General features: G+C 42.3%; 1 protein-coding gene across 5 annotated transcripts in view; it reads left to right on the top strand.

Annotated features, from left to right (window-relative positions):
• The window catches only part of LOC105690959 (protein groucho-like), a 49,683-nt gene that overhangs the window by 7,756 nt on the left and 28,277 nt on the right, over positions 1 to 13,650 (top strand). For all 5 annotated transcript variants that reach the window (XM_048660398.1, XM_048660399.1, XM_048660401.1 and 2 more), the window contains 2 exons: positions 11,486 to 11,595; positions 11,716 to 11,779. In XM_048660398.1, coding sequence (XP_048516355.1) covers positions 11,486 to 11,595; positions 11,716 to 11,779 — 174 coding nt within the window. The remainder of the gene's footprint in view (positions 1 to 11,485; positions 11,596 to 11,715; positions 11,780 to 13,650) is intronic.

Raw genomic sequence — 13,650 nt, forward strand, 5'->3', positions numbered from 1 at the left:
ATTATACATATATGTAAAAGGTATTTCCTCGTAAAAGTTTTTTTCGAGTTCTTATTCACGCCCCTTGATTTTAACTCTTACGACCCTCCGGAATTGAGAGTCGAAGTTGGCCCGCCTTTTTACCTGATTTTTACGTCGGACAAACAAAAGACAAACGAAATAACAAGACGTAAGATTTTCAATTCCAACGGCACCAACGACCGATCATCAAAATCGCATACGAAAAAAGTGACGAACAACGGAGGAAGATTTGAAAAGAAATTGTACACAGTACACGCGCGAAAATCCATTCTACATGTCGTACGGTTACTCCATTACATTGTAGAATCAATTGTAAATCAAAATTCACGTCCGAAATGAACCGACCATCATTCCCTAAATAATTGGTAGGTTTTAGCGGCATCATTTCAAGCTGTATCAGGGGTGGGTACACATAACAGAGGGTCTAGTCTATAGCCTACGGGGTGGGCTCGGCGTATGGGTTTCGGGATTTTCGGGAGGGTGACGGTGGGGGTGGTGGAGACGACGGTAGACGGGGGGGGGAGAGGTTGGACCGTAGGTTGCGGGGATCGGTTAGGTTAGCACCGGGGTTTGGAGTAAGAACGGTATGACAAGCATTTGATGAGGGGACCACCGCCGCCCACCGAAATCCCGCCAGTGGTTGTCATTTCGAAAATTATTAAATTTTAACGCATTATTCGTGAAAAGTTCGAAGTTCATCGATAACCTTCCATCCTCCGTCTTCAGACCTTTATTCCGAGTCGTTCGTCGCGCGATCGTAATTCATTCGACATTTGAAATATTTTAACTATTTTTTTTTTTTTTTTTTCAATTCTCATTCCTCCTCTCGCGGTTAATCCGGTCGGACAAATTTCGAAAAACTCAAACTATTACGTCACCCTGACTCATTTCACCCGCGGTGAATCTTATCTCGAGATAATCGAGGAGGTCTTCATTCGCGCAAAATACGCCTGGTTTTTTTTTTTTTTTTTTTCAATTCTTTTTTTAGATTATTTATTTATTTATTTTCTCCTCGGATAACGACCGAGTTGACAACCGCCACGCTTGCGAATGTTGGGTTTTCGGCGTAACACTCTTGCTTGTCCGGTGCCCGCAATATAAAGTGAAAGAGCGAGAGGTAGCGAGGGAAAGGACGAAAAAGGATGGCGGGGGGGGGGGGGGGTGGGGAGGGTAACGGGCGCAGGGAGGATCAGTGTATCTCGAGCGGTGCGGCAAGCGTTGAAAAATAATGGTCGTGAAATGACGTAACGATCGTTCGGGAGGTGAAATCGGATGAGAAACACTGGGACGAAGCCGGCGGAACATTTACATTTTCATGTCAAACAAGGACCCGGGGCCTTCGCGCGCCAACCGGCGCGGGTGACTGTCGCGGAGAACGGGCGATGAAGGAACGCGACGGGAAGGGGTGTTCCCTTGGAAATATACCCATTCCATCCCATCCCTAGAACTGGCCCTAAACCCGCAGCTCAATGGGTGCGGGAGGAATTGTTTGCTCAGAATTCGAAGAGAGATATAAACGAACCTTTTCGACGATACAGAATGTTGAATCAGAACTTCTGACTCCCCTCCCCCCCCCGACCCAACATCGCGCCCAATCGGGGCGTGTGACGGATCCTGGCTCTGCGAATTCTTCGCGAATTCTTCTCCGTTACGTAACTGCGATATCGTATCGTTTTGCAGTTTTCGAATTTTTTTCGTTCGAGAGCCCCGAAACTCTTTGCTCTTCGAACGAGTTCAGTGCAAAATTCATATTCGTATACAGAAATCGTCGCCGATGACGATATTCGACTTTGTCTTATGCTAGTTTTTTTTTTTCTTTCTTTTTTCTCCATTTTACACAGGGTGAGACGTTCGGTTTCTTTACCCAGCGAACGAGCCACACGCGAGAAAAATGGGAGCAATGAGAAAAGTCGACTCAAAAATAGAGCACGCTCAACGAGTGAGGAAGTCGAAAGTTTTTTTTTTTTTTTAAACTCACCCTGTATAATGATTATTGGAGAACAAGAAGTATTTATGTGTAACGTGTATAAATACATTGAATGTTGAGTTTGTAGGTATATGGTCGAGAATCAGATGAACTGCTACGAGACGATCGAGGAATTTTTATCTCGAAAATTTTTCTATGATTAATTCCTCTTTTCGTTATCTCTTTATCTGTTTCGATCTATTTTTTACGACACCTTAAACTTTTAAAGGTGGTTTTGCAACGCTGTATAAGGTATATATGCGTGTATATACATATATATATATATGTATATATACCTACGTGTAATAACTGTGTGTCAATGTGCTGGAAAAATAAATGTTTCATTGTTCTAATTCTTGAATGTATTTCTCTTGGTTGAAGTCGTCGTTACAGCAGCAAAGCTACTCTTTAGTTTGAATAAAGAACTCGCGTCCCGATTAATTATTTCCACTCTTATATCCAGCGCGAAAGTTTATTATTCAAAGCAATTAAAAATATCCTCAGGTTTCTCCGTTGCGCCTCAACGTTATGCAATAATATTAATTCACTTTTAATTAGCCCGTTCGGCGAACTATTTGATATATAAGAGAAAAAACAAAATCGAACAAAAAACCCCACAAGCCACTTTTCTCCGTGTTATCGAAATCTACCATAATACATCGTCAGATTTTAGGATCGCGTTGGACCCTAATTCAAATCTGACTAGCTAAAAAAGTAATCGTCGACGGTTTACCGTATTTCGCGAACCTAATTCTCATAGTTCGCGAGTAGACCATACACAGTCTTCTCACGATTCGCAGGTGTTGCCGCCTGAGGTACCGCCGGCCAGGCAGGCACTACCTGCTGCAGGCCGCTGCATCGCCAATAGGCGGCGAACTTCACGAGCTATCCATAGTTATACAGTCCGTACACTATATGTATCTAGGTACTTCGACTATGTTTTACATCATAGGCAACGCACACGTATACGCGCAACTTACATGCACCGGGCCGTGTTTCGATTCATCGCCGAGTATTTTATTCTCTCCGTATCACCGACCCATTATGGTATTACATTCGATGGGCTCTCGCCGCTAGTTGTTTTTTTGTTCTTTTGTTCCCCTCCTTTTTCGACTCGATAACGTACCGGTTTCACACCAGATGTAACCGTAACGCCTAGATATATCTGTCGAATGCGCATACAAACTGAAAATCTGTATTGGAAAATTTCTTCCGAATTTATTACATAGTGCATGAGCTACATCAGGAGCAAGTTACGATATATCCGCCATCTTGGAACTCGGATATAATGACACGGTCGTCGTCTTCGTATTCGTCTTCGTTGTCCTCCTCCTCCTCCTCCTCCTCCTCCTCCTCGACATCGTCGACGTCGTCGTCGTCGCACGAAAGTGTACATATTATATATATATATATATGTATGTATAATATGTACATGAATAAGTATACACATAGGTACGCTGTATAGGCATATATATATGTGTGTGTGTGTGTGTGTCTATCGCGTATATACTCGGAGCCCGCACGAAGCGTCGCGACGTGACGCGGCGACGGCAAGGTTCTTTCTCTGTAATATGATTTATGACATCGCGACCGCGCGACCTGAAAGATGTAGCGAACGAGAGGAGCGGAGGGCAGGGTATCTCTGCCCTATAGTTACAACGTTTTCGTTATAGATGCATAAGTGCATAATAGGTATCGTATACGTACGTATCGCGTATGTATATCTAACAACGATACACGTCGTATACCTACGTGCTGGGTATACGTATATCTTATGCGACGTACAGACCCCTTTCGTTTAGGTTTCTTTCTTTTTTTGTCTCCCGTCTCGTGTCGTCTCGTTTTAAAGATGTACCTATATCGTATGCGGGGCATTACGTGTCAACTTGACCAACGTTTGACCCCCCGCTCCCCCCATGCACGTATCTTTTTTATTGTTAAGGAGAAAATAAGTTCACAACCCCCGACGGTTGAAACACTTCAAAAACACCCGGTATCTCGTTTTTCTTACTCGTATTTTCTTTTTTTTTTTTTCTCCCATTTTTTTGTCTTCCATTCAACCATACGAAAAATGTTGCATTTTTCACCCCCTCCCCGATAATTTTTCAGGATCTTGATCCCTCGCCTCTTTTCATTTTTCAACTTTTACTTTTTTGTTTTTTTTGTTTTTTCGTTTTTTTTTTTGTTTTTTTAAATATACAAACTACCGAAAATATTCGAGTGATCGAATTCGGCTAATTCAGAAAACTGGATGTTCCGCGGGACACGCCGCCCCGTGTTTTTCTCTTATTTTTTCTTAGTTTACTTTGCTCAAAAACACGATGAAGAGGTTAGGGAAGGTCGGTCGATCGGACGCGAAACGCCCCATGCACGTACGCACCTATACACAGAGAAGATATCTTATTGTTAGAGGCGCACGCGGGTGTCGCGGAGGTGAACGTGGTCGTACTTACATACGTGTATCGTACGTTACACACGGTGCAGCTTATGCGTATGTACCTAGGGCACCCTACTCTTCGATCGAGAACCCCTGGATGCTAGGAGCATTCCACCGCGTGCCGGGCTGCCTCCCAACGACCACCACATACTCTCGACCGCACCACCATCGCCAACAACGTCCCCGTCATCCTCCGCATCGACGACGACGACCACGACGACGACTAACACCAACTCGTACGATACCTATGTACTCGTATATAACTATATGCTTATTACATTACACCCATATAACCCTTACACCACGATACCAACCTACATAAATAATCTTAGGTTTTTTCATCATCTCTCTCTCTCTGTCTCGTATATGAGGTTTTTTCATCCTCCTCCTCCTCCTCCTTCTTTTTTTTTCTGTGTTTCTTAAGTTCTTTTTTCTTTCGTTTATATATATATATAAACGAAATATATATATCCGTTATTTCGAGGGTACGTTTTTCTCGCCATCATCCACCTTGTACGTGCGGCTCGTATGTGTATAATACAATGTGCAGTATTATGACTTATTTCGTGCGTAGGGAACTCTTTATACGGGAAGTCGTCGGCAAAATTGTATCTGTACTAATTTTTTTTTGTTGTCATTCACGGCCGTGATTTTGTCGATTGATTTATCCTTTCATTTCTCAAATCGTTCAGTTTTAATCGATTAATTTATTTTTTGTTCTTTTCTTGCCATGGAGTTCAATCGGCGTCCGTGATCGCGAAGGGTAACCACCCCCTCCCCCCTGACCCTCGTGCAATGCGACGATGCATCTTGCAATCTGTATCCGTGGTGTTATTTATCCTGTTATACAATACGGTGAACTTTGTATACGCGGATCGACATAAATCTTGGGCGGGCGGGGGGGGGGGGAAATTAGCGAGGTTTAACCTCCGTTATTTCGCCTCAGCATCATTATCAACTCGGGGATGCCGTGCTCATATTGTTGTTATATCGTAGTATCGCGTGGCGCGCCGAAAATTCCAAACTTTTGGAAGGAAACCCTTCGCTATGCTACAGCGGCGAAGCATCGAATATATACATATATTGCTTCAGGTTTACACGTTTCACCGGGTAAGGTGTATGATGTGGGTAGTATAATATAATATAGAATTCAGAGCAGGTACGCGACGCGGTAACTATCGTTTGAAAAGAGAAATTTGAAAAATTTACATCGTTGATATGACGAACGGCGTTTAGCTCGCGTCAACGACTTTCGCGACCACCTCGATATAATGGCGATATGCTAATCACGTGTTGTACGAACGGCGAGAATAATTTGACAATAACCATCGTATTATGGTATCGATCGAAGAACAGGAGAATTAAGGTGTGAAAATTTTTTGTCGGATGAATATCGCGAGAAAAAAAAATTATTACAAGGTTATTACATTGCTGGCTTATATACTTTCAAAAAGATGAAGCCGTATCGAGTGGTAGTAGATACGTACGAATATTTTTCTTTTGGCCTAACAATAAATTACATTACATTTAATTATATTCACCAGCGTTTTCTTGCACGTATAATAACGATACCTTTGCACTTCTCACAGAGTCGGCGTAGGGTGAAATCGCGAGAAATGACCGATCGTTGATAGTCCGTAAAATGCAGGTTAAGATCAATGAAAATGATTTCACCCTGTGCACACATTACATAATTGGTATCATATATGTTACGGAGCATCTGAGTACATACCTATATACTTACATATTACGTGGGCATACGACGACGGCATCGTATGAAATATAGGTACAACCTAAACGATGTACAGCGACATCACGAGAAGGGGTTACAGGGGTTAGAATGACCCCCACCCCCCGCCACCGTGTCGATATTTTAGTTGAAAACATTCGTCGGGCAATCGATAAGGGTGTAGATGGGAGCAGAATCGAGCGCGTAGCCCGGCCGATGGAAGTACAGTTGTCGTAGTCGTCGTCTTAGACTTGCGGCGTCCCGCTTTTCCCTCTGCACCCTCGTAACCCCCTTGTATAGTCTCACGTCCCCGTTCCCTTTTCCTCTCGATCGAGCGCCTCGACGCTTCCTCCACCTCCGCCTCCGACCGGCGACCCTCCCCCCCCCCACGAAATGTTACCGATCGCAGTTCACTCGACTCGTCCCGGCCCCTGTCGCTTTCACGCCGTCCGTCCCTCCGTCCCTCCGTCTTCCCTTGCGGCCGTGGGACAGGTGGGCTATATTTCATCGGAGACCGAGCCAATAACATTAATACTCCTAGCAATAAATGAATCGGGATTTGAGGGCGCTTAGCGGTCTATCGAGTTAATTTTGGAAGCGGGTGATTTAAGTTTCCGCCCGAGTATTTATAATCGCTCGTATTTACGTCATGCCGTTAATTCAATGGTATGCAAAATATTATAGCTATAAATACGCGTGTGTAAAGTTCACGTAACGCACGGCGAGCTTTATAATTGCATTTATCGCTATTATATCCTAATTACTACCGCTGGTTTACTACAGCGTCGTCATTATCATCGCTGATATTCTTATCGACGCTTAATTATTTTCATTTCCATCGCACACGCTCCTTTATCACTTGGCTGACTCACGGGAATCCCGCCTGTGTACAACCCTATATCGGCAAAGTTACTTTTCGGGTGACTTGAACTTGTTTGGAAATGATGCGAGTCATACATAAACCGGGAGGGGGGCAAAAAGAATCAAAGTACATCGCGCAGATGTGGCATAATGGCGCTTTTTGGTCGGTAAGGGACTCGGTCCCCGTGTACGAAAATTTCAATGATCTTCGTTGCGCTTTGAAAATGGAGATTCCGCACGCGGTGCGTACAACGCACACCCACACATGCACATACACACAGACAGACAACAGACGGTTTGTTCGGTGTTGCGCACTCCGTAGGTTAGGTATAATTTATAGGGCGTCGGTGATGTCGGCGTAAAACAGCGTGCGCCGAAGGAGGTTGATGGGTAGGTAGGTGGGGAGAGGTGCCTATATGTGCGTAGTTTGATTGATTAAACTCCGGTAACAACAACCTGTTCGATGACTCCGGCATTTGATGATTGCAACAAGTGTAGTACGTTATGTGTATACCGCGGCCGCCGCCGCCGCCGCCGCTGCTTCTGCTGCCTTCATTTTCCATCCGCATCGACCCCCGAGCGCCTGCAACGCGTTCCAAACCGAATTCAACAAGTGGCCAAATCATCCACTTGCTTTCGTATAATCGACTGAAAACAAATAAACGATAAATAAATTAACGTGAGAACGTGAGAACTGCAGACAAATATTCTGAAATACATAGTTTGGATAAGACACGTTATTTGTAATACCGAATTGAGACAGACTTCGAAATGATACTTTTTGTAAAATTTCTCATCTCGTTCCCCGCGCTCAAATACGGGATAATTTTTTTTTTTTTTTTTTTTTTTTCCGTAGGAGATTACGAAGGTGTGGGATTCTTCAGATATTCGGTCGAGATATGGAGGTAGGGAAAAAAGAGAATTGACTCGGGTCGTGCATCTCTCTTTTTTTCTTTTCTTTTTGCTTCTTCGATCTTGAGCGGTTTCAGCCGATATGGTATAATTACCTCTTATTGTTAGATTCGAGGACGTATTACAATTGTGTAGAAATAACGATGTATTCGTTCGAAAAATTAATAACATCGTATATACTACACGTGGTTTGCGGTAGTGTGAGAAAATTGGGTCGTCGCCAGAACTATAATAGACGCGATAAATTGCATTTAAAAAAAAAAAAAAAAAAAAAAAAAAAAACAGAAGGAAGAGAAGAGAAGAAGCATATGAAGAGGAGATTCCTGTACCGATCTTACGGCAATTGATATAGATGTACGTACACTCGTGGCTCCTCATTATCGGCTCGGACGCTCTATCTACGTCGCCTGAAAAATCAATCTTTCTCGAAACGATTGATTTTCTTTTTTTTTTTTCTTCATTCGTGGTACCTTCGTCCACTTCCATTTTCAAATTTCTAAAATACTATATATTTAAAATTCAGATAAACGTACATGGTTTACATATGTATATACATAAATGCCACTTCATGTACACATTCATATATATATATATATATATATATATATATATATATGTATATACAACGACGTTAAACAGACCGCGGGACCTCCGCGCGTTCTTGTCTTTGAAAATCGCCTGGACGTCTCAATTGTTGTCTTAAAAATGGTAGCGTGTGTGCGCCCGTTAATTTGTTGACGTACGGCGAGGCCTGGCGTTGGGGTGTAAAAGGGGTCTTATGTCGGTGCGAAGGACGCGGGGCGAGTTTTTCCGGTGGTGGTGCCGCTGCCGCCGCTGCCGGGGTTTCGCGCAGAGGAAGTCGGAGGGAAAAAGTTGCGGGGGAAGAGAAAGAGAGAGAAAACGGGCGACGGAGAGGGAAGTTTTGTGGAGCAAGTCTCATTAAGGACGCCTTCAACCCCCCGACTCTTCTTATACGGTAGAGATGATTCCGTATGCCGACTGTACTCGCCTCGCACCTCGCCTCACCTCACCCTCGATCTCCTCGGCCTCTTCCCCCCCCCCCATCCCCCCATCCGCTCCTCGCCTCTTTCCTTCTTCTCCCCTCACCTTGGGCTGCGCTAGTCTTTTATAGAACCGACCCTTTATACGTATACGCGCTAGCTTTTCCTCCTCCCTTAGCCCCTTCGCTTCTTTCTCTTATTTCCCCCCTCCCCCCCTCGCCCCCTTTTTTTTCTCGATTTTTCTCTCACTATTACACCACGTGTATATATGTATACGTATACTTTATCACCTCTACTTCCTCTCTGTGTTTCTTTTATTTTATTTATTCTTTTCTTGTTTTTTTTTCTTCTCTCGCTCTTTCTGCGATATTTTCTCGTGCTATTTTTTCTATTCCTTATCTTTATTTTTCTCCTTTTCTTCCATTTTCTTCCTTTCCGCATTCTTTTTACATTTTTCCTTTTTCTCGCCTTCGTTTGTTTGTATACGTATAAGTTTAAATCCCGTATTATATTTATATACGTATACATAGGTATATAAATTTGTAGATATATATTTATACGTAGGTATAAGTGAGGTCAGAGTTTCTCGAGTCGAATGCGTCGGTGTGTCCACATATCGTATAGATATACCCATGGAAAACTGGAGCTTTGATTATAGTATACGGTGGAGATTTAGGAGCTTCTTCATAAATTTTATAGTGCATCTATATTTTAACTTTGTATATTCATGTACAGACACAATACCTGGAAGAACTTAGAAGTTTCATATGGTAGCATCAACTATTTCTTAACGTTTGTACCGTAACGCTACGCGGTCCGTACGGGACGGGGGGGCGGGGAGGTAAAACTTTTCCGAGAAAAGTTTCTTACAGATCTCTTTTTCAGATGGAAGAATTTTATCCCGCGTGTATCGAGGGATGGGGGAAAAAAAAAAAAAACCCGGAAGGGCACAACCCGCACGAATATGAGTTTAAAAATAACGCTGTGTATGAAAAACGTATACTAATATTTCGGTAAAAAAAAAAAAAAAACACCACCACATTTGAATTGCCCAAATTATTTGCCGTCGATAACGATTTCGAGGGATATCGCGACGCGGGTCATACGACGCTATTCCGACGGTTAATCGAAATCGCCGAGAAACAGATTATGTGAAAAAAGAATGGGTGACAATTTTTCGTTTCGTTTTTCTTTTTTTTTTCCTCCCTTTTTGAAAAAAAAAATTGGCTTTTTTTTCATAGCCTTCGTTTGCCGCCGCTGACTTTTATCGCAAACTCCTTCTCTTCTCACTTTGGCGGTTCTCCAACCTCGAGTTGGTATTAGAAAATAAAAGACTGGAAAACGAAGACTGGAAAAAAAAGAAGCACAAAATACCCACGTGTACATCGTTAACGGTCGATTAAAATTTTACCACCTATGTATCGAGGCGTTCGGAGGCGATATAAAAATCTGAGGGAATATTCTTACCCCGATCGTTTCGTGTCCCTTGTTTTTTTTTTTTCCTCTCTTTACGTATAAATAGCTATGCTTTGTGGTCAGGGTCGGTAATGTATACTTATAGATGGATAATATACCCTTTACGCTTTCGAACGAACGCGAATCGAGATCGTTGCGGTGAGACGTACATACGTTATACCTATACCACACGGTAAGACGTTATACCGACGGTTCTTCCACTCTACGGACAAAACTTGCAGTTGCACCGACAAAACGAATGCGAGAAATATACATATATGTACGTATCACATGAACGTATAGCTCCACACGAGTACACCTATATATATGTACATACACGGGTGGATCAGCCTCGGAGAATTTGAAAAGAAAACGAATTTTTTATTTCTTTTTTTTCTTTCTCTCTTTTTTGGCGCGGCTTTTCACGAATTATTAATTCTCCCTTTTTATTCTGTTTTTTTTTACGTTTCGTTTATCGGGCGAGAACCGCGAGACGGTTAGGTACACATACATGTATACACGTATGTATAAGGCACGCGTAATACGCCGGCTGTAGCCAATGGATTTCGCGACTAACGAGCCGTATTATAGGTATACCCGCGATACGTGCGAATGGTGTGGCGACGCTTTTTCAACCAAGCACACCGCAAAATTCTAAATTTCTTATTGCACGTATTCGTATATTACTGTATACATGTATATATAAGTAGTGTAATTCAAACAAACCGATATACATGTATTTATGTATGGACTTTGAAAAATTTCCACATAATCATTTCATTTAGAATTCATTCGATCTTCGCATGCCTCGCAAGATTTTTTGTTCAATTAATTATTCAATGGATTAATTTATTCATTCATCGTAGGATTGTTATATCGTTAGACCAAAAATTTTAAATTGTAAATAAAAATACTTTAACGAAAATGAAATCCATTTTATTTATAGGTAAATTATAAATATATGTTTTGGTTTTGTTTTCTTTTTTCTTAACTGTGACATGATTTTCAATTCATATCTCGATCCATGGGGCATATTACAAAGGGAGAAAAAAAAAAAAAGAAAAAAAAATTTAAATTAAAAAAATTATTCGTTTGTTTTTCAGGGTGGCGGTGGAAGCGCAGCTGGAGCTGCCGGTGGGTTGAAATTCACGGTGGCCGACACTTGCGAGAGAATCAAAGAAGAATTTAATTTTATTCAACAACAGTATCATTCGTAAGTTTTCATCAGCGACTTTCTCACGGTGTTCCGCACACCGTCTTATAAATGCACTTCTCTCTTTTACATTACCTACTTCTCTTTTGTTTCTTTTACACTTTTATATACCTTTTTCAGGCTCAAGTTAGAATGCGAGAAGTTAGCTAATGAGAAGACTGAAATGCAGAGGCATTACGTAATGGTAAGTTTTTTAATTGTTTGTAATTTATTCGTCATTCGTTTATGATTTATTCATTTTTTTCCCTTTCATCGTGTCTTCTCCTTTTTTTTTTTTTTTTTTTTTTTTCTCCTACTTTTCTTTTCAAATCACACACCGTAACATGAGGTGTGAAATTTTCTTCGACACGTACGTACGTACATACGTATCCGTGTAGCATTTCATGTTCCAAAGAACAAGAAAAAAAAAGATTCGATAGTAATTGAGCAAATAGTAATAATGATAATCGTGATCGTCGTCGTGTTTTTTTTTTTTTTTTGCCTCTCAAGAACGCAATACGACGTACGTATGTATGTAAGTACACATAGGTATGTACGGGTATAAAGGTAGAATAAGTTCGCGCCATTTTGACGCTGATTGAATCTCTGCTAAATATGGTAATGTTCCGCGAGCCGGTTATAAGGGGAGTATATTTTCAGTACATACTTATAACCGCCTATATTCGTGGATACCCGATGTATACAGGGTGGTCCATTCGACTCTGCCAAGCCTAATAACTTGGTTATCATCGCTTGTATCGAAATGTGTCATTTGGTAAAGTTGTTGCATTTGAAGGGAGGAAATGAGCTTCGGAAGTGGATGTGCAACAACATGACCTTCGAACGACCTCCGCCTCCAAAGTTCCTGTTTAAATAACGGAGGTGGGAATTCAAGGAGAATTAATCGAATGAATATTTTTTGGTTTACCCAATTTATTTGCTCGTGTGCTCCAAATGTCCACATCCAAAGCTCATTTTCCCACTTCGAATGCAACAAATTTTTCAGGTGACACTGATTCCGTTGGAGGGAATGACAACCAAGTTATTCGGGGTGGCGCAGGGGCGGGGTTGGATGGACCACCCTGTATAACATACGAAATCGAGTTCAGAGACACTGTCACGTGCAGGGAACGTAGATGTGTATATATATGTACATATAGGTGCGGAGGTATATACGTACGGTCTAAGCGTATATAGATATAATAACCAACCCGTTAAATCTATACCATATAGGTATATATATATATATATATGTACATATATTTTGCGAGGGTTGGATAAGTTAAAACTTGTACGGGACTTGTATGTTCACATATACATGCAAATGTGTAATCCTTCATATATACTATCATATATAAAGTACCTGCCGTAACTATACGTATATAGGTATGTATTATCGAATATGTATGTATACTGAAATATATCGGCGCATTTTCTCGCGGACTATAAACCTCATATATACATACGTATATACATGTGGGGATAGGTACGAATTCTGTAGTACGTAGAGGGGAGCGAGCGAGAGAGAAAATAAACGACGGAACGGACGGCGGATGGGTGTTCATGAAGACGGAAATTGAATACTCCGAATGAAATATTAGGGCGTCTGTCATTTGTTTGCGAATCCCTTGTTCACCCGAACACGCGCGCACGTGCATACGTACGTATGCACACGACGATCGTACAAATGCGTGTATTACGTACGCGTAGGTACGTATGTACGTAAGTACATGATACGACACGTTTCACAGGACCCAGTGAAGATTTCCACGAGGCGGCAGCCTCTCTCTCTCTCTCTCTCTCTCTCTCTCTCCACACACACGCCAACGTATGTGGTACGCACTACATCCCCGTGAACTGCTACAGTGTGACGTGACACCAGCCAAACCGAATGCCAGGGTGCCGCCGCTGCTGTTGCTGCCGCTGCTGCAGGGTGGGAGTGTTCGGGGTGATTCGCGGGTGGAACTCAGGCGAAGGGCGGACCGGGGTGCAGGTGGGGAGTTGAGCCGGTAATCGATATCTCCAAGTAAACGCAGCGAGCGAGAGAGTCGGAGAATCGCGGCGACCGGACCGAGA

This window comes from Athalia rosae, chromosome 1 (assembly GCF_917208135.1).
Source record: "Athalia rosae chromosome 1, iyAthRosa1.1, whole genome shotgun sequence".
Taxonomy (NCBI): Eukaryota; Metazoa; Arthropoda; class Insecta; order Hymenoptera; family Athaliidae; genus Athalia; species Athalia rosae.